The sequence below is a fragment of the Notamacropus eugenii genome, chromosome 1, assembly GCF_028372415.1.
Source record: "Notamacropus eugenii isolate mMacEug1 chromosome 1, mMacEug1.pri_v2, whole genome shotgun sequence".
NCBI classification, from domain to species: domain Eukaryota; kingdom Metazoa; phylum Chordata; class Mammalia; order Diprotodontia; family Macropodidae; genus Notamacropus; species Notamacropus eugenii.
In genome coordinates this window covers 178,751,310-178,776,157 of record NC_092872.1, presented here as the reverse complement: position 1 = coordinate 178,776,157, position 24,848 = coordinate 178,751,310, and the positions used below count along the sequence as shown (strand labels likewise).

The 24,848-nt window shown below is 44.8% G+C and overlaps 1 protein-coding gene across 10 annotated transcripts in view; it reads right to left on the bottom strand.

Annotated features, from left to right (window-relative positions):
* PAX2 (paired box 2) overlaps positions 1 to 24,848 on the bottom strand; it is a 114,973-nt gene that overhangs the window by 7,086 nt on the left and 83,039 nt on the right. For all 10 annotated transcript variants that reach the window (XM_072620144.1, XM_072620153.1, XM_072620179.1 and 7 more), the window contains 2 exons: positions 18,950 to 19,125; positions 16,760 to 16,886 (listed from right to left, as the gene is read on the bottom strand). In XM_072620144.1, coding sequence (XP_072476245.1) covers positions 16,760 to 16,886; positions 18,950 to 19,125 — 303 coding nt within the window. The remainder of the gene's footprint in view (positions 1 to 16,759; positions 16,887 to 18,949; positions 19,126 to 24,848) is intronic.

The following is a 24,848-nucleotide window of genomic DNA, read 5'->3' as shown; positions in this document are numbered from 1 at the left end:
TTTTCTGGGCATTCAAACTCTGCCCTACACAATTTAGCTCTTAATAGCTTGTCCTCTTCAAGTAGACTTTGAGCTCCCTGAGGGCAGGAGCTATGTCTTCTTTTTCTTTATTCCATAGTAATAAGTACATGGCAGGTGCTCAATAAATACCTGCTGATTAATTGTGCTGGTAATCAGCACCACACAATTTAACATTTAATTATTCTCTCATTGTTGTGTCTGTGCTAGATATAAAGGCCAAAAAAAAATGGGTTGGAATTTCAGGGACAAACATTCTCCCTTCCTCTCAAAATTAAATTGTGGATTTGCTTATTTTAGAACGATGAATAATATATTTAAGAAAATACTAATAGCTTTGCACAAAAATATTCTATTGCATAATTCCTAGAAATGTTTTTCAAATTTTTAGATGTAATTTAGAAATGAATTTCTAAAAATGCATTTATTGATACATGATCTTTAGAAAATTATGTTTAAAAATCTGCAGTAGAAAGATTCTTGTGCAAAGTTGTTTCAGTATTAGCATATTCAGTATTCCTATAAATTCCTATAAAAAGAAAAGCAGCAGTCTAGAACAATGCTGTTGATTCAGTTTCTATCTTTGGCTGAACTCACTCTCTCTGAAGACATCAGAAACTTCACGATCATTAAATCCAGTGGCATTTCTTTGTCCCTATACTTCTCAGTCTCTTGACATTAGATGTTATTGACAACCCCTTATTTCCCCATTCCTCCAAGTCCTTTGGTTTTAGGGACATCACTCTCCCCTGCTTCTCCTCCTCCTTTTCTAACTACCCCCCCCACCCCCACCCTCTGTTTCTTTCCCCCGGATCTTGCTCTCTCTACACTGTCTCTTCTGGTCATCTCTTCCACAGCGTCAATTAACACCTTGATTCAGGTGACTACCAAATCAACATCTCTGGTCCTGACTTCTCTTCCCATGTTCTATGCCAATAGACATATCAGTTGCCTATAGGACATTTCTATTGGGATGTCTCATTAACATCTGAAATCCAACATGTCTGAAACTGAACTTATTGTTTGGCTTAATCCTCCTTTTCTTTCTGGCTTCACCATTTCTGTCAGTGTCACCACCATTTTCCCAGTCTCCCATCTTTACAACATTTGGCTTTTCTATTTCCCTCACCTCTCACATCAGAAGAATTGCCAAGTCCCATCAATTCTCCTATTGCAAGAACTCTCACATACATCCTCTTTTCCCTAATCCCACTGCCATCACCTTAGTATAGGCTTTCACTGTCACCTGGACTATTGTATTAACTACACTACCTCCAGACTCATCCACTTTAAATATATGTCTGATAGTGTCACTCTTTTACACAAAACTCCTTCATGCCTTTCCATTGGCAGCCGTATAATGAATGTTCAAACTTCTTTGCCTGAGATCCCAGACTTTGCACAGTTTAGTGCCAACTTTATATTATACCTTCCATGTACTGTACAGTTCAGACAAATCAAATTACTTGTTGTCCCACACACATCCTATATTTTGAATGAATGAAAGAATGAAGAAATGGTCATTTATTAACATTTACTACATGCTAGGCACTGTGTTAGGTACTGGGAATACAAAAAGACAGTCCTGCTTGCAAGGAGCTTACATGCTGTCAACCAATAAGCAATTATTAAATGCTTTCTATTTGCCAATCACTGTGCCTTCCCACTTTTATGTGTTTGCTCACACGTTTCCCTATTATCCTTTCACCCCCTCCCCCTACTGAAATCTGACCTACTGAAATCATGACTTTTAATATCCATGATCCTTCCCTCCTTAGAACTCATGAAACATTCTGCTCGCCCCTTTCTTTTATAATTTTGTAGTTACATGTTCATGTGTCTGTTTGAGACTGAAATTGACGGTAGGGCAGAGACCCTGTCTTATCTAAGTTCTCTATCTCCTTGTCATTTAGGTGATTAATACATGTTTATTGAATTAAATTGAATTAAAATGTATGGGTCAGATACCTTTTGATCTACAGAAGAAACTAACATTTACCTTCCTCTTGTTGAATTTTGATCTAGAAATTGGAGGACATTTTCCAGTCTTGAGGACAAAATATTCTAGAGCAGAAAGAGCAACAACTTTGCCAGTGATGGATCATATGGCCTCATACAAGTCATTTAACTTTTTTGAGCGTCAGTTTCCTCATTTGTAAAAAGAGAAAACCTCATTCTGTGAGAAAAATATCTTGTAAACTATGAAGTAGATGTACATTTGAGGTAGGTAGTACAGTAGATTGAGTCCTGAATCTGGAGGCAGATAGACTCAATTCAGACACTATGACGCTGCACAAGTCTTTCATCCTCAGTTTCCTCACAGCTAAAACGATGTAGTTGAACTTGCTCAGTAAATACCTATTGACCATCTAAGAGGCCTTGTACTATAATAGGAAGAATATTGGCATAGAACCTGGGTATAAATCCCAGCTACCTTCATTACTTTGATCATTAACCCATTGTATGACCAGTGTGACTGAATTAGCCAAATGGATAGTTGGTCCCTTGACCCCCTGCCTACACTGGCAAACCAGAGATGTAGCCCTGGGGGAGAAACATTTAAGAGCTGACATGTTGGTATTCTTCAAGTATATGTAAAGCTATCATGTGGAAGACAGAATAGATTTATTCCATTTGAATCCAGACAGCACAAAGGAAACAATGGATGGGCAAAAGTTGGAAGAGGAGGAGGCTGGTTTGTTGTAAGGGAAAACTTCCTAACAATTAGAGCTATCCAGAAGTGGAATGAGCTGCCTTAGGAGGTAGTGGGCACTCCCTAATGGATGGTTTTAGATCAAAGGTTGGATGGTGATTGGTCAGGATGTTGTAATGGAGATTCTTTGCCTTCCCTTTCAGCCTCTAGATTCTGTATTCTGTGATTCTATAACTAGATAATCTCCAAAGTCTCTTCTAGCTTTAAATCCTAGGATCCTGAAAGTAGCATTCACTTATTCCTCTGGATGTTAGAAATAAGAAGCGTATTATTCTGCTTATCCAAAAGTTTTGGGGACAGACAGGAGTAAGATTGATTTAAAGATTTTTGGAGTTAGAAATTGCAACCTGATTCCTCCCAGCCCTGTGATATTTAGGTCTGCAAAGGGGCTGAGAAAAGGTATACTCCATTAAGAAACAGGTTTAAGAGTTTAAATTTATCTGAACTCCTATGAAACTATATTTTAATTCCATTAGTGTATTTCCCTAACCTACATACATTGTAATGCATTTTTAGTAATCTGTTGTTTTGTGCAAAATCATCTACCCAACCTTAGCAGTGAGGTCATCAGGGCCTGCAGGACTGGAAAGCTGCCTAGAGTTAATACTTGAGGGATACCATTAATCAACAGGTATATGCTGAACGTAGGAAGCCTAGTGTTTATGAGAAAGCTGGTCACTAAGCTACCTATTTTCTATCTCTCTGTCTCTCTCTCTCTCTGTCTCTCTCTCTCTCTCTCTCTCTGTCTCTCTCTCTCTCTCTCTCTCTCTCTGTCTCTCTCTGTCTCTCTCTCTCAGCACAATTGCAAGACCAGCTTCTAACTTATGAAAACTTTTCCTGCACCACAAGTTACTCTGATAGGAAAAAAAATCATGATTTGCAAATATAGTACAGTATAGTATAGTACTATACTATAGTATAGTGAAGCAAAAGAACCCTAAATTGAGAATCAGGAGACATGGGTTCTGCTCCTGGCTCTTCCATTAGCTTCCTGTGTGACTTGAGGCAAGTCACTGTCCTTTTCTGTGCCTCAGCTTCCTATCTGTAAAATAATGGGATGAACTAGTTGATTTTGACTTCCCTTCTCGGTATGAATTTTGATGAATCTGTAAAATGCATTACCGTCAGATGAAAAATGAATTCCTAACGCTTTTAGAAGGGGCAAACACCGTCTTACATGTAGATGTGTCCTTTGGACCATTAAGCTATGTGTTATTGGGTGTATGTAAGAAGGACCACATTGCAAAAAGTATAAATCACTCTTCTCAGAACCCTCTCTGCAGCTGCTGCTAACCCTAATATCACAGGACTTTGCACATAGTAAGTAAACCATACATATTTGAATATAGGAATAAGTTAATGAGTGGATCTCATCGCAAAGAGTTGCCCATTCATTATCTTCAGGTCACCACAGATTGCAAGCAGTTCTGTGGCACTGTCAGTGGGCTCCCTAATAGATGATGCCAAAAGATTAGGAATACATTGACCCGACTCTTGTCAAAGAAGTCTATTCTTCTGGAACTGCCATTGTCAATAACAGAAAGAGCATCTTGGGAAAAAGTCTGTAAAAGTCTGTAAATTACCAAGATCATCATATGAATGGGTATTGGAGTCTCTGCCAGGAAGAATCAGCACAGCCCTGTTCTTTACAATGCTTATGCCTGGATGGACAAATGTGAAAGGAGAAGGAATCATAGCCTAGGTGGTATTCACATCGCAATCAGGTGTGTGTGTGTGTGTGTGTGTGTGTGTGTGTGTGTGTCTGTGTGTGTATTAATGGAAGCACCAAAATGGGAACAAGCCAATGCATTGTAGGGCATGTCAGCAATAAAATCTATGAGGTCCTACTAAAGGGAGGGAATGGTGACATGGTACTCTTGGCAATTGAAAAGGAAGGTAACAACTGGAAAGCCTCATGGGAGTGCATAACAGAAAAATATCCACATGTTACTTGCAGGACAGTGTATAAAGTATGCTTTTAATAAATGTTTGTTGAGTTGAATTATCAAGCAAGTGAATGCTATTCATACTGGAATTTCTGTCTTCAAGAAAATGCAAGTGGAATGCAAAGAATAAATTAGTGGCATGGAAACTGGTGTAAAACTCAATGGGGTGGAGTGGTAATGTCCTTTGAGAGTTTTACTAAAAAATAAGACGGTCTTCAAGAAATACTAACAGTTGAGGATCTTAAAGTACCCAGAAGTGTAAGGAGTGCTGTGTTAGATGAAGATGTCTTCTGAGTTCAAATACAGAACTCCCTGAAGATTCTAAGACAATTCCTTCAGCAATCACAACGTCCAAATCAGACAGTGCACTTATGTCGGGCATTCCTTACCAAATGGTCCAGATCAAATCAACTGCTGCAAATCTCCTGGATCCAAGATTCAAAGCAAACATGTAAGTGATGATAGCCCTGCTTCAGCATTTGACTGGATTACAAAACAAATACCCAGGCACTGGTTTTAGAGAGGTCTGTTTAAATAGTGTAGAACAAAGGTCACATTTGGATGTTTGGTCGAGGAAAACCATCTAAGATCCTGCCAAACATGTATCTTCGGCAACATGGTGGTAGGAAGGTCTTCATCCTCCACAATATCTATCCCTTTGAGCTTTTTACTGACTTCAGATGTCTCTTCCTTGTGAAGGATATGACAGAAACCAATCTACATCTGGAAATAGTATAATTCAGGACCAACCAAATCAGTGAACGTATGGTAGGAGTAGTCTCAATTTAGGCTTCAGTTTTCAGAAGTCCACAGATGAATAATATTTGTATGTTATAGTTATCACTTTATGTATCTTATTCCTCCTCTCCCCCACTACACTCCATGAGGGCAGGGTCTGTGTTTTATCTAAACTTTGTCCCTTCCCTAGCACCTAGAACATGGTTACAGAATTGAATTGTAGATGGTAAAATAAAGCATCAGAATATCCAATAACAGCACCAAAATGGCATTATTAGACAAAGTACCATGGGATAAAGTTATATTAAAATAGATTTAAAGGATTTTTTAAAAACTTTTTTTGTTCAGCTAATTTTCTCATGATGAGTGGATTCTCTATCAGTTTGGCATGACTATATAGGAAGATCTGGGTCAGGAAAACATAGTAATACTGTATTACTATAATGTTAATGTTTTCATTGACCTTTTAGCATCATTCTCATAAACTTCCCAAAACCTTTTGGTTTGCTTTTCAAAACTGAAAAGACTATGGTCTAGTTTTCTAAAGTTCAACAGCTTGTAGATAATTCATTTGTAAGCAAACAAAATCATTTAAAAGGCAGATTATATATACTTAACTGAATAAATAAACTATACTTTAAAATACTATACTTCATAATAAACTATACTTTAAAATAATAATGCAAAACAGAGTCCTAAAATGTCAAAGCTGGTACAGTTCCCAAAGACCATCACTATTATCTAAGTTCCTCACTATACAGGTCAGGAAACTAAGTCACAATTTTACAATCAAACTAATATATATGTATATGTATATGCACACACATACACACACAAGTAGTACATGTACCCATATATGTAAGTGTGTATGTGTATATATGTATATATACATATAATAACATGTTCTTGAAATAACCAAGAAGATTTCTATTTCTAGAGAGCTCTACAAAAAAAATATTGTATGTTCTTCTATTTCACCTCCCTTCTAAATTTCTACCTCCCTTCTTTCCTTGTCTTCTTCAAATTTTTTAGAAATTTTAAATCCCCGGTCTCATCTTCAGTCACCTCCAGTTGTTTGAAGGCTATATTACTATACCATGTCTTATATTACTTCTCTGTCCCATCCTTAGTGCCTAGTCCTGTGCTGGACATAACTCTGGGGCTCAAAAAATGGCTACTGGTATAAAAAGGCAGCACTAGTAGAAAGACAACAGGACTTAGGAGTCAGAAAGCCCTGGGCTAGAGTCCAACTCCTCTATTGACTTTTTGTGGGACCTTGGATAAGTCACTAACATCTCTGAGCCTCTGTTTCCTTATCTGTAAAAATCAAGTGGTTGCAGCATTTGTAACCAGAAGAGATCGAGGAGATCATCTAGGCTAAACTCTCTTAAATTACCTGCCTCATGCAGCTGTTGTGAAGATGCTTGTAAAACTGTAGGTTGTTATCACTATTATTAGTTGCAAGCTGTTGTGAAATATGTAGATATGGCTTTTTGTGGTCCATTTCTCAGTGGGGTGCACTACCTTATAGATTAATTGTAACTGATTCTCTGTGGGAAGTCACACTAGGACTAGTTCTTTTCATGGCTAATTCTCTGTGGATTTGGTGGGGCTGATTCCTAAGGGAAGTTCTCCAGCTAGCAGAGCTAGGAAGAGTGAGCTAAAGTTTGGTCAGCCCCCAGAAACTAACTCAGTGACCAGGCAGCTTGGGCTTGGTCTGGAATCAACTGTCAACCAATAGGTGATAGAAGGTTGCTGCTTCTGCTTTTAGAGATTAAAAGTTCTACAAAATAGCTTTTCTCTAACCACCAGTGGGCTCTAGACTCAACCATAGTGATAGGGTCACTATGTAAATATTCCTAGTAAATATTCCTTCCACTCTGAGCCCTGCCCGGAACAAGACTGAGGCTGGGGACCAAGGGATAGATGACTCCCCAAAAGGAGGTAGAGAGCTCTGGCATTGGGGAAGGGAACTGCAGCCCGAAGCTGGATTCAGGGCAGGGGTGGGTACTGGGATATTCTTATGAAGTCTGGAGACCCTCATGCTGGGTGGGCAGAGGCTAATCCTGTTTACACAGTCTCCTGATACTCCAGGTTTTCCAGTTCCTCTCAGGCTTTATTTTCTTCCCTGAGAGCACTGAATTGTCAGCTTTAATCCTTCCTAAAGCAGAGTGTTTTTCAGCTGCTCCGTGTAAGTGAAACCCTAATCCCAAGGAAAACGGCCACTTAAGCTGCCGGCGCATTAGATTCGTCTCTGACCAGCCCCAGGATTTCCTCCCTCCCTGCCTGGCCGCCCAGCTGCCAGTCCAGAGAAGAGGAGAGGATTCCAGTTTGAAGGCTTCCAAAGCCCTCTCCCAAGTGACAATAGCAGAGGGTTTCACTCCCAAAGCTCAGGGCCAGAAGACTGTGCCCGCTTTTGTCCTGAAGCTTCTGGTTACACTAATGGGCAGAAATGGATAGATTCCTATGGGGCTGAGAGGTAAAAGTGGGGAACAAGTTTCCTCTGTTACCTTTTTGGGGGGATCACCTTCCTGTCATCTTGGGAGAGGAGGAGGAAAGGGGCTCTTCTTTTCCATTAGGATAGTAGCTATGGAGAATGGGTGTGTATGTGTGGAGGTGTTGGCTTCTCCATCTCCCTGAGTGATGCGTGCTGATAGACCCTGCCAAAATATCTCTGTGCTTCTGAGAGCAGGGCTCCAGAAGATCCACAAAGCATTCATTTGGACCCCACTAATTAGGAAGATCATTCAGATAGGCCCAGGCTGATTGGCTTTCCCTTTGCTCAGCAAACCCTTTCTTTATGGAGAGGCCAAATTAATGAGATAAACAAGATCTCAGGGACAAGGTCTAAAACATTTAAAGGTACAAACTTTTCCAGCACCAGCACTTTAGAAGCTGTGTTTACATGCAAACAGCTAATATGCTAACTACAAACCTAGCTATTCATTAAAACATGCTCCCAGAGGCCCTCGACTAGAAAACATGTTGTTAGCCTAGTTTGAGGATGAAATCGATTTCTTTGAAAATACTCTATGATTCAGATTTGTCACTAAGTCACACTGGCTTCATTCCTTTAGACTAGGCATTCTTAATCAAGTATCCTTTGGACTACACTGTATTTTATTTTATGCATTTGAAAAACATTATTCTGAGAAAGGGTCTATTGGTTTCACCATTCTGCCAAAGGGGTCTATGACACCAAGAAAAAAAAGGTAAGAAGCTCTGCTTTAAGTTTAATGAGTTGGTGAGACCATGAGGTAATGACAAAGACCTCTTCAGAAGAAGGAAGAAGATTGTGAAATAAGAAAAGGAATATGGATTCCTCAATGTCCCCTAAACACATTTCCTGCCTCCCCCTATCTCTAATACTCAAACACAGTGCACTCCATGCAGCACACCCCTGGGGAGATCAGCCTGCCATCAGGACTGGGGTTTGGGTTGACATTGGATATGGGTTTGAGAGAGTGTGGGAGGTGGGTTTGTATAATACAGAGAGAAGTAAGGACCGAGATGGGGATGAGGGTAGATTTAAACTTAGGAAGAGCTATCGGGATGGAGGTGAGGTGGACACAGCTTTAATCCATGTGAAACTTGGGCTGATTCCCTTGGCCTTAGATTGAAGTAGGTGGCTCTGTTTTTGACTCCCCTACTACTTCATCAACAGGTCACTGTCTTGTTCAGCGTGGCCTCTTTCAGGAGAGGCAGAAGACCAGAAGGAGGAAGGGAAGGAGAAACCAAGAGTAGGAGGCAGGTCCAGGGCATAGGCCCTATTGGTCAATGTCTCACTGCTATGAAAATACTACTGTACTTAAGTCTGAAGCCTGGGGACTGGACTCCTCCAGGATACACAGAGGAATGAGTTTTCTGGTCTGAATTCTTTGTCCTAGTGCCATGTCTTGGCTGGGACAGCCTTCATGGTACTGAAGGAAACACTGAGGAGCTAGGATAATGAGCTCTAATTGTTTGATCTGATCACAACAGAAAAGGACTCTCTCTTTTCAAGTTCCTGCAACAACCAGGCTGCCCTTCCCTTCTCAAGGCAGGAGGGGGAACTGGTGATCTTGGGTGAAGAAATTCTTTACCTCTGTCAGTGGTTTTAAGCCCACAGGCAAAGGCAGGAGACCTCTCCACTCTTTAGAACCTTTATTACCCTCTCCTCCCAAAGAAGGGGTTAGGTTGTTTGTTTTATTGGGGGTGGAAGGTGGGGAGAAAACCAGAGAGGAGAAGGTGGCTACTTTGGAAAGGGAGGGGGTGTTAACAACAGGAAACAAAGAATCTTTGGGATTCAGGTTCTCAGGATTCCTTGGGAGGGACTGGAGGTGGGACCCAGAGAATGGGAAACTTTAAGAATGTGTGAGGTTAAGTTAGGGGACAGGGGAAGAGACACCAAGTCTGAGGATACCTAGTCTCCCTGGGCTTGGGGCCACGGGAAGAATGGGCCTTAAAGACACTGAAATTATTGGCTGGGGATGGGAGGGTGGGTGGAGAGAACTTTGATAGGAGCAGAATGCCCCTGTTTATGCTTGCCTCTGACCTGCCATGGGTCTGTGCCTTCGAGTGTCTCAGGATTGTATATGGAAGTTTGGATCTAGGCTTGACTTTCTTTGTAGCTTCAGTGGGAGGGCCAGACAGTGTTGGGGACGGAGTGGGGTATGGGAGGGGACCTGCAGGTGGGGAAGGTTGCCGATCTGTCAGTAGATGATTGTCTTTAGGCAGGGTAGGTTCACTCAACCCCTTGGCCTCAGAACCTACTGTTTAAGTTAAGACTGAGGTGGGGGAAGAAAGGACCCTCCCCTGCCTGACAATTGCTGGACCTTTAGTATCCGATGCCTTGCTTTCTGTCACTAGTTCTCTGCCTAGGCTTCATGGTATCCTGAAGACTGGCAGACCTAGGGCAATCCACTTCTCCACTCTAAGCCTCAATTTCCTTCCTTTGTTAAAAAAAAAAGAGAGAGACATCACATTCCACTAAAGGAAGGAATAAAAGGCACACTCATTTTGGTATGAAAACCTATCTTACAATACAGGAAAGTGGGAGAGAAGGGGATAAGCAAGGTGGAAGGGATGATATAGGGAGGGCAATGGGAGGAGGGAGCAATTAGAAGTCAACACTCTTGGGGAGGGACAGGGTCAAAAGAGAGAGCAGAAGATATGGGGGGCAGGATAGGATGGAGGGAAATATAGTTAGTCTTACACAACATGACTATTATGTAAGTCATTTGCAAAACTACACAGATATGGCCTATATTGAATTGCTTGCCTTCTCAAAGGGAATGGGTGGGGAGGGAAGAAGGAAGAGAAGTTGGAACTCAGAGTTTTAGGAACAACTGTTGAGTACTGTTCTTGCATACAACTAGGAAATAAGAAATACAGGTAAAGGGGTATAGAAAGTTATCTTGCCCTACAAGACAAAAGAGAAGATGGGGATAAGGGAAGGGAGGGATGTTAGAAGGGAGGGCAGATTGGTGAGAGGGGTAATTAGAATGCTCAGCATTTTGGGGTGGGGGGAGGGGAGAAATGGGGAGAAAATTTGGAACCCAAAATTTTGTGGAAATGATTGTTGAAAACTTAAATAAATAAATTTAAATTAAAAAAAAGAGAGAGAGAGACCGTTGAACTAGATGATGACCTCTGAAATTCCTCTCAACTCTGATATTCTATGAATTTCTGAATCTTTTCCTATCCCTTCTTTTCTCTTCCTTGGTACCTCCCATTCACCTGTGCTTACCTCCCCCCAGGAGACTGAGATATCCCTAGATACATGGACACTTTGACTACTTCCTGGGTTTCCTAGTTGGTGCAGTAACTCTCTGGGCATTCCACTTCGGGGGAGCTGACTGGTCCTGAATGTACTATCACCCGTTTGCTGGACTTTCCTTCAGTTGTTGGAAGCCTGGCTTAGGGGTAGGGCGCTGGTTTCCCCTCCCAGCCAAGTTTCTCCTCTTACTGGTCCCCTTCTCCTTATCACTTCTAAGACTGGGCTCAGTTCCAGACCAGCAGCCTCAAGCAGTGGGCTGGAGAGAAGAGGCACGGCTGAGCTGGAGCGGCCCAGCAGCGCAAGGGAAAGTGGGTGATAAATTTAAATAACCAGCTCGACTGGGCAGCTTGCTGAGTTGTGATGCAGGGAAATTAAAATCTCGGCAGAACTTTCAAATACCACCCTGAAAAATTGGTCTCTTGGTGCAAGGGGAAAGAGTGGAGTGGAAGGAAGGAAAGAAAGGGGAAGTAAGCAGAGTGGGGTGCTAGCAGGGCCTCTTCTACTCAGTCTTGATGGAGACCCTAATTCAGTAGGCCCTAGGCCACTGTCCCACTCCTTTACCACACACACACACACACACACACACACACACACACACACACACACAATCCAAAGACTTCTGTCTCTTAACATTGTCCTTGTGGAATACCTGCATCAAGTGGCTGGTTAAGTTTGAAATCAATCTCCTCCTTACCAGGATGCAGTAGTAATACCCTACATTCCAAACCTTCTTAACTGGGCTGAGTTTCCTGCTGGGCCATTTTACTTAGAGCTGGTCCCCAAAGTGTCCCAAAGAAGGAAAGGCTGCCGGATGTCCCTTGTAACAAGTCTAAGTTCTACCAGGCTGCAGGCCATACGCAGGCTTCTGAATGGCCTTTAGCATACACCTGGCTGGCTGGTTCCCTGATAGGGCCTGCTCTCCTCTTTCCCTTTCTACCTCTCCCATCCCCCAAAGCCTTTAATTCTTCCCAACAAAGCAAGACTCTCAAGAATCTTTCAGTGGAGTTTGTAAAGACACTAAGAGCCTCTCCTAGACCTCCTCCTCCTCCTCCTCCTCTTCCTCTTTTGGCTGATGCCCCTTGGCCCCTTAACCCTAACCTTATTTAACCCTAGAGCTACTCAGAACCTAGCTTTGACATCTCCCAACAACCCACTAACAGAAAAATGGGAAGAGAGCAGGGACTCCATCTAAGACACAGTGCTCCCAATCCCTAGCTCCCCTCTCTAACTACAGATTCCCAAGGAGGCAAAGAATGGTGCGGGGCCAGGCAGGTCAGAGACCTTTAGGGCATCGAGTTCTGAGATGGCCCATGAAGATCTGAACAGAACCTAGGTTCTCACCTTGACAGTACCTCCAGCAGACTCTGCTTGTCCCCATAATAAACATATCATGAATCATTCATCTTTAATAGATTATGCAAATCAGGAGGACATAAAATCAACAAAGATCAATAACTGCAGCCGTTTAATTGCCAGCAAAAACATTTTAAGAATGAGCGTAATCTGCAGCCCTTTCTCGGGTAATGGCGCCATTAATCCAAACATTGGATCTTGGCCTAAGTGTAGAAGAATCACCCCCCTTCTCTGCCCCCTCCTCATGCCCTCCCCTCCCCCACCCTCCCTACTTCTCTCTTTTTGGTAATTTCCAGTTTCGGAGCGAGTTTCCCCGTCATTACCACTGGTGAACAGCTCCGAATGTTAATGGTTCTGCCTTTGTTGCTTCTCGCTTGATTGAAATGTCGCATACAGATTGAGATGTTAGTGCTAACTTGCCACCTGGGAATGTCAAGCTGGGTCTGAAATGAACTTTTCTCACACTTGGATCCAGATGGATCAGCCGGAGATGTTCCCAGGCTGAGCTGGGACTGTTCCAGGGCCATTGGGGGTGGGGGGGGTGGGGGGTGGAGAAGCAAGGAAGGTGGAGGCATTTTCTGTATCAGCCAAGTGCTTCTCCTGCATTGGGAGCCCCCTGCACCCAGGGCCACATCCCTGACTTAGGCAGTCCCTTGGGGGTTTGGTGACCCAGTCAGGAAAAGGGAAGACCCCCTTGACTTCTCTGCCATCTCCCTGGGGTGTTCCAGTTTGGGGGTAGTTATGATAGCACCTCTCAGTCTAAGCCCAGGCCTGGAGAAAGGCAACCTGGAGTCAGCCAGTTGCTTCTGGCTCATCGGGTCAGATTGGCCTACAGAAGCTCTAAGATCAGGCTCCTAAGCACTTGAATAGTTGTTCTGGGAGAAGGAGATTGTGTCCTAGGCTATTCTGTCATCCCCTCAAAACTTGGCTTTGAGGAATCAGGTTCTTTGAGCCACCCCTGGGCCTACCTAGTGACTTGACAGGCTCTAACCCCCAAACCTTCATCTGAATGACTGCCTCTGTGTCCAGCAGAAAGGCAATCACCACCTCATGGAGGGCAAGGAAAAGCTGCTATTTAGGCTCCCTAGATAGAGGCTGGACCTAGCCCTGAGACTCTTATGTATGGGGTAGAGACATCTCTCCATCCCAGGACCTTAGCTATCAACAATGTCCTCCCACCCTCCTCTACTCTTGGCCAGGATTGAGGGCCTGCTCTACTCAGCAGGGACTCTGATGCCTGCTCCCTGCCGATGCTGCTGGCTGTGACGCAGAGCGCCTGCAGCCCCCTCTGCCAGGTCCCCATGCCGCCTCCATTCCTCGCTTGGCGGGTAACGCCTCAGTGTCTCCCAATCCCCACCGCGGCCGTTCTCAATCATCCTGTCTCCCAATGAACGGCACATTGGCTTTAGTGTCTCCAGAATAATTAGGTGAATTTTAATAACACCTCAATGTGTGTCTCTTACACTTGGGCACTTTCCTGGCCCGGAAACTGTTCTGCAGTGCCAGGCACCTTCTGTGGGGCAACCAGAAGCTCCTGCAGAACTGGGCCTTTCACTGAGCCACACCCCACCCTGTTACTGGCCCCAACTCAGGCCACCCCACCATCTTTCCTGCTTCTCTGACTTGTTCCTTCTCTTTCTTCTTTGCTGATTCCTCCCACCCCTTCCCAAGAGGGCGTCCCAGGGTTCTATCCTTGGGTCTCTTCTCTCTTCACATTTTGTCCCTTGGTGATTTCATCCACTACCATGCCTTCAATTCTCACTTCTGTGTAAATGACTCTTAAGTCTCTGTCTTCACCCTTTACTTTTTCTCAGAGCTCCAGCCCTGTATTGTCAACAGCCTGCTCCATGCCTTTACTTGGATATCCTAACCTCAGACTCAACATGTACAAAATTGAAGAGCTCCTCTGCCTTTCGGAAATCTCCCCCTACCCTGAGCCCAGCATCATTCTTTTAATCCAGAAAGGATCAAAACCGGACTCATCTTTGACTTTCCTGTCATCCTGCACACCTAATCATTGACCAGCTCCTGTTGATTCTATTTCCTCGATAATTTTTATCTGATCCTGCCTTTCGTTTTCATTACAGCTCACCTAGTCTTCTTGCTTGGACTATTGAAATAAATGGCCTTTTGACTGGTCTTCCTGCCCTCAGGCTACCTGTTCTTCTCATTATATCCTTCACATTCCTGCCCAAGGACTCTTCCTAAGCAACATTATGATCATACAACCCTTCTACAAAAGACCTTTATTTAATTCCCTATTATCTACTAAATGTGGCAGGTGGATGGCACAGGGGATAGATCTGGGCCTGGAGTCAGGAGGATCTGAGTTCAAATCCAGCCTCAGATACTTACTAGTTTTGTGACTTTGAGCAAGTCAGTCACTTAACCGCTATCTGCCTCAGTTTCCTCAACTATAAAATGGGATAATAATAGCACCAACCTCCCAGGGTTGTTGTGATAATATGAGATTATATAATGAGATATTATCTCATATCATATATATCTCAAATGAGATAATATTTGTAAGGCGCTTAGCACAGTGAGTAGGTACTACATAAATGCAAGCTGTCAAAGTATAAACTCCTGATTCTGATATTCTAGGCTATCCATTATATGATTCCAACTCATAATTCCAGATTTTTCTCATACACCTTCCCTTCCTATACTTTACTCAAAGTGAACTACTCCCTGCAATGTTTTTGCCCCTCTCCATTTTTGCTCCACCTTATCCCACATCTACACCATTGTTCAGGTCAGTCTCCCAGGCTCAGAAATGGACTTTCCAGCCTCACTTTCTGAAGAAGCCCTTCCCTTCTATCTTTCATAAAGGTGTCCCTGAAAATGGCTGAAAATGACATGTCTCTTTACAAAACGTTTCCTAGCCCTTTGCCAGATTTTTCCTCATATCTATCTCATACTCCTGTGTATTAGTTATTAGTGTACTTGATTTTGTCCTATTCCCAGAAAACAGGTCCTGTGTCATGTCTATTTTTACATCCCTGATGCTGAACCTAGTGCCTTACACATGAAAATAATGAACAAATATTAGTAGCAAGGAATCAGTTGCATATAAGACGTCAAAGGAACCCATTCTACCCATGCCGATGCCCGGATTGCCTTGCCTACTGTCTGAGTGTGACACCCTGGACAATAGCAACACGTATGACTCCAGGCTGTCCTGCTGGGCAGAAGAGAGCTTGGAAGGCTGGTGGTACCTTATAGGACCACCTCCCTCCGCAAGCCTCCAAAGTCATAGTCACTCATGGTTCCCTTGGGCACCTGGGTACCACAGTGAGGAGGAGAAATAGGGCAGAAACCCCAGAATCGATTCCACAAACACTTATTAAGTGCTTGGGAAGCTAGGTGTTGAAGTGGATAGAGCACGGAGACTAGAATCAAGAAGACCTGGGTTCAAATCCAACCTCAGACACTTAGCTGTGTGACCCTGGGCAATTGCTTAACTTCTGCCTCAGTTCCCTCATCTGTGAAATGGAGATAATAATAGTACACCTACCTCCCAAAGTTGCTGTAACGATCAAATGAAATAAAAATTGTAAAGCACTTCAGCACAGTGCCCAGCACACAGGAAAGGTTATATAAATGTTTATACTTGTTACTATTATCTACAGATAACCATTCTATCACCTAAAACCTGGCTGAGGATGGGGTACCAAGCGCCTTTCAGATCCACTCTCCCCAGGTTGGACATTCCCACCCCCAACCCTATTTGCTCTAGACTCAGCCAAAGCTCCAATTATTGATGCATCTTGGGTAAGCAAAGAAAGAGGTGGGTGAGGTGGTAATAAGAACAAGCAGCACTGGCTCCCAGGACCAGGCCTAGTTATAGAGTCATGGGTCAGCAGAGCTGAAAGGGACCTGAGAGATCATCCAGTCCATTCTCCTCATTTTATAGACCAAGAAACGGAAGGCTAGAGGAGAAGAGTGACTCAGCCAAGGTCACACAGAGAGAACCTCAAGTTACTTCCCCCAGTTCAGAAGCACTCATGGGCCCCAGAACACAGAAAGGAAGCCGCTTTCTCTTACTCCTTCCCCTATTCTCCATCTATCTACTCATCTTGTTACAATCCCTCCCTCCCTCTTCAGTGTCACTCACTGCCGAATTCCCTCTTACATCCAGATCCAGATGCTATAAAAAAGATACCACAACTCGTGAACCAGACACTGTCCACGCCTTTCTCTGCCCCTCCCTCACTGAGGTGGGTGACTTACCGGTGACCACGGGGTACGTCTGGCTTCCCGACACGTTGCTCCCCAGGTCAGGGTTTGCCGAGGCAGATAGACTTGATTTGACTTCATCAAGCCCAGGGGTCAGAGCTGGGAGGGAGTACTCATTCCCCTGGGAGGAGAGAGAAAAGCGACAGCCCTCTATTGATGCACTGAGAGAAAAACAGAAAGAGAGAGAGAGAGAAAGAGAAAGGGACCATTCTGGTGCAGATGGGGAGGAGGAACAGGGGAGTCCTCCCAGATGGGGAAGAAGGAGGAGGCCTGGAAAGGGGAAGGTCTCAGAGGAAGATAAAATGGCCCTACTGTGGGGGAGGGGGGAAGACTGCTTCCCAAGGGAGAGGGATGTGCAGAGACTGAGTTATTGCTGGGGGAGTGGAGGTGGGGGTGGGGGGCAATTTTGAGTTTCTAAGGGATATACAAGAGGAGGAGTAGGAAGGCCTGGGTCATTCTCCACTCCTCCCCAACCCAGAGTGAGAGGGGAAGGGTGTCCTCGTGGCTCCCTGGAGTGCGGAGCATGAGGGCGACAAGAGGAAAGGTACCGGCAATGGTAGATATTCCGGGGTGAGGAAGGAGGGTCCTGAGGCCTATTTGCCTGCCTGGCAAAGCTTGACTTTCTGAGTGGGTATGGGTTCCCCTTCTTTAAAAACAAACAAAGAGGGCTCAGCGGGCCCCTTTGCTCTCTGCTTGTGCACTGGGGTATGAAATTGGGGAGGGGGAGAGTCCACATGGCTAACAGAAGGGTGGGAGGGGGCCAGTCATTGACTCTGAAAGGGTGTCCTGCCCGAAACACGCGGCTAATTGCCTTTTTATTACGGCAGCCGCCAAGCCAGACCCCAGAGCTGGGCAAAGGGGGAGCCTGCACAAAGCAGGAAAAGTTGGTCTGATTAATATTACGTTAAATTAAAACTGATTTTCTGCTCTTTCGGGTCCGTTTTTTTCCCTTCCGCTTCCTGGCCCCCCCAGTGGGCCCCCTCCCCTCCCTGGCTGGACGGGATTGCCTCGTCATTTCCAATTCCTTCTCGTATTGATCTTCCTGTAGAAATCAGTTTTGTAATTAGCTGCAAATTAGGCCTTCTACTGGGGGTGAAGCTGCCCCCTGATTTATCACCAGAGTAATTCGCTGTGATCGGAGAGAAATTAAAATGAACTCAATTAGGCTTCGGATTTGCTTTATGGGCCCTGCTCCGAGTTTCAGGGGGAAAAATGACTGTGCTAGTGTTTAATAGTGTAATGAAAGTAAATAAAGGTTATTCATTGTAATACAGCCGGGGACAGGGCGAGCTCACGGAGCCGGCCCAGAGCAGCCTGAGACTCCTTTGTTGGTTTATGGCTCGGGGCACCTTAAAAAGACTTTTGATTTTTGTTTTATGAAGACAAACAGCTTATGGGATAAAAGGACAGGCTGGAAGGAAGGCAAGTAGCTAGCTGGGGACTGAAGGGACCTCAGCGCAAAGCTGAGCTGTGCTGTCCAGAGCATCTGGGGCTGTGCCAGGCTGTACTGTGTGTGGCATGTGTTCTAAATGTGGTGTATGTGTGTGTGTGAGACAGAGAGAGAGAGAGAGATCTATGCATTCTGTACATTGAATGTTATGTGGGTGCATTTTGCTCTATTATGTGTAATCCCTGCTGAATGTCTATGCCATAGGCATGTGTGTGGACTCTGGCTGTATTTGTGTCTGTCCTGCCTGGGAAGTGTGCCCTATACTGTTGAGGGGGAAGCAGTCCCTATTCCGGACCTCTGATACGATGCAGTACAGCTGAAGGTTTCCTGGCTTCCAGCTCAGGCTGGCCTTCAGGTCACCTTGGGAAGTCTAGGCCATGGAGCAGGTGACAGAGAGCCTGGATGCCTGAACTCAGAATGAGTTCCCTTTTTAAATGCTAGAGCCCTCTCCACTGTAGATCAGGGCAGAAGGGTTTTAGAGGCCTGAAGAGGTTTCCTAAAGGACTCTAGGGAGACATAAAGTCAAAGTCAAGGGGAGGAGATGTGATCTAGGATACTATAGAGCGGTGGGTTCCTTCTTGCTGGATTGTACGCACATGCCAAACACACAAGGCCATGTACCATTACGTACCAGGTATGCTCACATACATCTTATGTCTATATTCTGGGAAGGCTGCCATGGTTCAGCTTAGGACCCTCACCCTTGTGGCTCTGGGTGCTAGGATGCCCCTCACCTGCTCCGATTTGATGTGCTCTGATGTCTGGAAAACATCGGGATAGGAAGGACGCTCAAAGACCCGATCTAAAGCTTCCAGCTGTTGCTGAGTGAAGGTGTCCGCTCTCAAGTGCTTCCGCAAACTGTCCACACCACTCTGGGAGTCTCCATTCGGGACGGAGCCCTCAGACACATCTGGAGGACATACAGCACAGGGATATCAGTGCTAGACTAAGAAATGAGAGGGGGAAAAAGTGTGGGCAAAAGGGATGCTCAGTTTTGCCCCAGGACTTGGACCATATTGTTGACATTCCTTGACCCTGGCCAGCTCTCAGCTTCTGTGATGGAGAGGAGCCAGGAATCACAGAACCAAGGAACATGAGGGTAGAGGCAGTACTTGAAGGAATTGGAAAGACTCAGGTAGGAAGAGGAAATAAAGCTGGTGAAAGCTTGGGGATCAGGAAAGGATGCTGAGACCAAAGAAGTTTTCCAGGAATTAGCTCCCCAGACTGTGGGCCTTTCCATTCCCAGAGGCTAGGCCTTTTTCAAGGGAGGAGCTGGATTTACAACTCAGGCTGGCAACATGAAGCCTGTGGAGAATCAAGGTCAGTTCAGAGATGAGTCTCGGTTCCACTGATTCCCAGGGTTGAAAATCACCAAATCTCTGTGGCTGAATGTAACATGGTAACTGAGTAAAACAATTAACTCCACTAGAAAGGGAGGAGGAGTTCTGCGAGCAAAGGCTTAGAGAGTCCGTGAGGACCAAAGAGGGCAGGTTACCTGGGAGCAGGGGTTGGAGTGGGGAGAGGTGGAAACTAGAAATAGGTTTCTATTGTCAGCCATTCTCTTCTCTAGGGTCAAAGCCCAAATCCCATGGCCATGTGCTTCCCAGCTGCCAGGCTGTGCTCTAGTTCAGGCCTTTCTTCAAGACCAACCTCAGGTCCCATTTTGGGGAACATATGAGTGCTACTCCAGCTCCCTCCCTCCCAGTCAGGGGAACTCAGTTCAGGCCTGCCAAAAACCCCTATTCAGGGCAGCACTGCTTCTTCTTCTTTTGAATTCTTTATCTTACATTTCCCCTCTCAAGTCCCAAGCCCAGTCCCAACCCTGGGGGTCTTTGACTTTGTTATATTTAACTCCTTTGGCAGAGCCCTGGGACTAGGACTGGGCCCACAGCCAGGGCCACGCCAAAAGCACAGGGGATGTTATATATATCAGTTTATAGGTGATTATATGATATGATATAATCAATATTGCATTATATACAGTAACACCGTACAGTATCATTCGTGAGACCATAGAAAATATTACATATTGATTAACCTCAACCTGCAGCCATTGTGTGTATATGAGAGAGAAAGAAAGAGAGAGAAGGGGGGGCAGGGGAGAAGGGGAGAGAGAGAGAGAAAGACAGAGAGAGAGAGAGAGAGAGAGAGAGAGAGAGAGAGAGAGAGAAGGGGGCAGAGAGAGGATGTGGAGAGAGAAAGAGAGAATGAGAGTAAGAAAGAAAGAAAAAAGAAAGGAAGGAAAGGAGTGAGGAAGAAAGAAAGAAGGAAGAAAGGAAAGAAAGAAGGAAAAAGGAAAGAAGAAAGAAAGAAAGGAAAAACAAAGAAAAAGAAAGGAAGAAAAGAAGGAAGAGAAAAAGAGTAGAGGAGAGACATCAAGTGAGGAGGAAAGGGAGAAGAGGTGGGAGGGGCAGAGGGAGAGTCTATGGAAAGTGTGTGTACATATATAGGGAAGAGGACAGGTGTATGTATAGGTTTGTGGGAGAAAAACACAGATATACACATGTACAGGACAAGGTTAAGTGTGTGAAAGAGAAAGCAATATGAAAGGCGATTCTGGGACATGCCTGCCCACCCAAGAGCCTTGACAGTTGGCCCATCTTGAGCCTCTAGAACCTTAGAGTCATAAAATTGACCCAGAGAGGTTTGTCAACATCGCAGAGGGAGTTAGGTACAGAGCTGGGAATAGTGACTCCCCAGTTTTCCTCGTGGTATAGCATCCTCCTGTTTTCTATTTGTATTGCATTTGTGTGTATTTCCATATGGATGTTTACGTATCATTGTATGTGTACAGCATGTGCCTAAAGGCAACTGGATAAGTGTGTTTCAGTGTGTGTGTGTAAATGACCTAGGTGAAAGTGCATCTGTATGCCCATGTCTGACACTTTGGTAAGTGTGTGTGTGTGTGTGTGTGTTTGTGTGAGTGTGTGTGCATGTGTATGTGTTTGAGAGAGAGAGAGAGACATGAGCCCCTATGCGATGGGGGCATCGCTGTTGTCTGAATCTGGGCAGCTCTTTGAGTGTCTCACTGTTTCCTCCACCCTTCATGGAGTCCTCCTGCCTCTGAGTGCACCTTCCTGAAAGGTCACATCGAGCTGTTCCAGGCTGTGCTGACAGGGCTGAGGTAATGTCTCTGTGTGTCTGCGTGTGAGCGTGTGGAGCTGCTCAAGTGCAGTCAAGGGATTTCCAGGGAATTGGGCATGTGCAAGCCTTGAAGTGTGGGTGCATGTAGCCACGCATGCCTCTGTGTGTGTATATGAGTGCATGCATGCATGTGGGGGCATGTGGATAGCTATAGCAGTGTGCATGTGCATGTGTGTGTGTGTGTGAGTGCTTGTGTAAGGGTTGAACTGCAGCTTTGTCCTCAGGTCACTGGCTGGAGGAGTCTCTCTTCCTTCATTTATTCAGGGGCCCTTCAGATCTTGACAAATCTGTCACTCTAAATTTGCGAGAGATTATGGTGCTCTCTCCCCAGCCCGCAGAGAGGTGATATATGATATCTGCTGCCCCTATTGATTGCCTGATCTGGTGGCAGAGGCCGGCGAAATGAACTTGAAATGAACATCATGCCTCAACTCATTGTGCGTATAATACACTACTTAATCCCACATTTTTCAGCCGCTATGGAATTCAATTGATCAATCATGTTCCACTGATAGTACTGTTTTAGGGGTTATTGCTGCTCCCTCCACGCACTGACCTTTTATTTATTTATTTTTTTTGTAAACTCAGGCCCTGGTGATGAGACAGGTTACAGAGCCAGCAAAGGGGGGTGGGGGGAGGAGGAAAAACCACTGCAAAGAGGAGGAGGGGAAATGGGAGGAGGGACAGGAGGAGGAGGGAAGAAGGAGAGAAGGATGAATTGAAGGGGAGGGAGGAAGGAAGGAAAGGAGACAGAAGGAGAATTGAATGGAATGGAAAGAACGGGAAAGGAAAGGAAGGAGAGAAAAAAAGAGTGGGACTATGACAATACAGGCCATTTCAGGGAGGGCTTATTGGCTCAACCAAGCCAGGCCTGTCCTGTGTGCTTTAGGAAGTCTCAATGTTGGAGCTCCCCAGAGGTGGAAAGCAGCATTCTACTTTTCTGGCAGCAGTAGTGCTATGGGAGAGAGGAGGAAGATATGGAGAAAGCAGGCCTGGGACGAGCTTCAATGAAGGAAGGAGTATGAGCTAAAGACAGAAAGAGGGGCTGAGGGAGGCAGAGAAAGAGAAAGGAAGGAAGAGAGAGAAGAAGGGAGGGGGGGAGAGAGGGGGAGAGAGAGAAGGAGAGACAGAGAGAGGGAGGAAGGAAGAAAGGAAGGAAGGAAGGAAGGAGGGAGGAAGGGAGGGAGGGAGGAAAGGAGGGAGTGTTTGTGTATGTGTGCGTGTGTATGTGTGTGTGTTTTTCCTTTTGCTGAGAAACTCAATAAGTGGTGCTGGCCCAGGAGGCTTGGATTTGGGCCGGTACCCAGAGGACTCCCAAAGTTCCAGCTCAATAGGAGAAGAGGCTACAGCTTAATCTACTATGCTCCTTCTTTCCTGCTTTTCAGAAATCCATGAACTGTGGCTCTTTTTTCTTTTCTGCCCCAGGGGTTGGCATCAAAGTCCCCCTCAGGCTCTTCCCCAAAGAACTTAATCTGCCTTTTTAAGGACAGGGAAACAATCCAAGGACAGAGATACATCCCAGAAAGCCTAGAGTGACCTAACTTCCAGTCCATTTGAGTTCATGCACAGTCCCACGTAGCCAGGCACCAGAACCCTGCCCCAGTGAGGACCTGGTCACCAGAGAGCAGATGGTCAATCTGCTTGTTTACGGGAAAAGTCATGCCAGTGTAGTTCCATTACTAAAGGAACAAGAGGACTTTGGTATTAGGTGTTATCCCCAGTAAGGTAACCCAAGACCCTGAGGTCATGGAATAGCAAGGACCTTAGCAGAGTGAGTTAGTCTAGTATATATGTGTGTAACACTGAAAGACTCCATTCAACAGCCAAAGAATATATCCTTTCTGAATGACTCAAACTTGGGCACCTGGTCCTCTTTCACCCAAAGAATAGGGGCCAGGGCAACCAGCCAAGGTACCAAACCCAAGGATGCCAATGTCACGGTATTGATAACCAACTTTAAAATGATCCCTTAATGGGTATATGGCTGCCAGAAAGAGGCCAAAACATGGCACAGGGGACAGAGTCTCAGTTCCATCCTAAGTCTGGGCCAACTACATCTAATCTGTAAAAGGTATCATGAGGTATCTGGCACAGAAAGTGTCATGTCAAACTAAAAGTGTCCTGTGGCTGGTGGGAGAATAATACAAAGACCAGGAAGTCAAGTGACTGAACTATGGGGGCTCGATGCACATAAAAAGCAACACTGAAAGGCCAGAGTAGACAGAGCCACCAGTCTCTGTCTCCATCTGATGCAACAAATGTAATAAGCACCTACTGTGTACCGTGATATTGCTCTGTATCCCATAAGAGACAGACACAAATTAAATAAGACATGATCCCTACCCTCAGGGAGTTTGCAGATGTGACAATGCAAAAAAGAACTTAATAAATGTATCACAGAGGGGCAAACAGTTATTCCCTCCTCCTACCCCCACACATATTATGGGGAGACATCAAGAAAGAAGGTGGCATTTACACTGAACTTTAGAGGAGGTAAAAGAGGAGGCAGGTAGAACCTTGAATGGAAGGCAAGAATCAAAACTTTACTCAGCAAGCAATAGGGAGCCACTGAGGATTTTTGAGCAGAGAAGTGACCTGGCATTTCTATGCATAAGAAAGATTCATCTTGGAGGAAGGAGAGAGTGGAGGCATAAACACCTTTTACGTGTCGGGAATAAAGAAGAAGAAGAAACAATGCAAGCGAAAGTTCTAAGGTAGATCAGCAGGACTTGGCAACCCATTGGATAAGGAAAGGTGGGGGGAAGTAAGGAGTCAAAAATAACCAAGGTTTCAAACTTAGATGACTATTTAATGGTGGTTCTACTGATGGAGGAAGGAAAGGAGATGTGCTCAAATATTAATATAGCATCTCCTATGTGGGAACTGTGCTAAACACTTTACACAGATCTCATTTGGTGCTCACAACAACCCTGAGAGGTATGTGCTATTATCATCATTTTATAGATAAGGAAACTGAGGCAGACAGGGATTACTTGACTTGTCCAGGATCGTATAGCTAGTGAGTGTGAGGCTGAATTTGAACTCAGCTCTCTTGATTCCAAGTCAAGGCCCTGTCCAATATATCACCCACTTGCCTCACCTAACTGATGGAAATAATAAAGTCTGAAGGAGGAACAAGTTTAGGGGAAAGATAATAAACTTGGTTTTAGATAGGTTGCGTCTGAGGTACTCTTGGGTAGAGATGACCTGTACACAGTTGGAAATTCAGATCTAGAGCTCAGAAGGAAGGTCAAGGTTGGACATAAAGGTGCATGGACTTGAGAGTTCAAGTTACAAGAGTGAATGAGATTGCTATGGAAGGGTATGTAGAGGGAGTAGTCCAAGGGCAAAACCTTGGAATTCAGAACATCTACCTGGAGGAGTTGATAAGAGGAAGAGAAGCTGGTGAAGAAGGATGATAAGGAACAGTTAGGGAGATAAGGAGAAAATAGGGTTGTAGACAGTGTGAGATGCTTTAGAAAAGGTGAA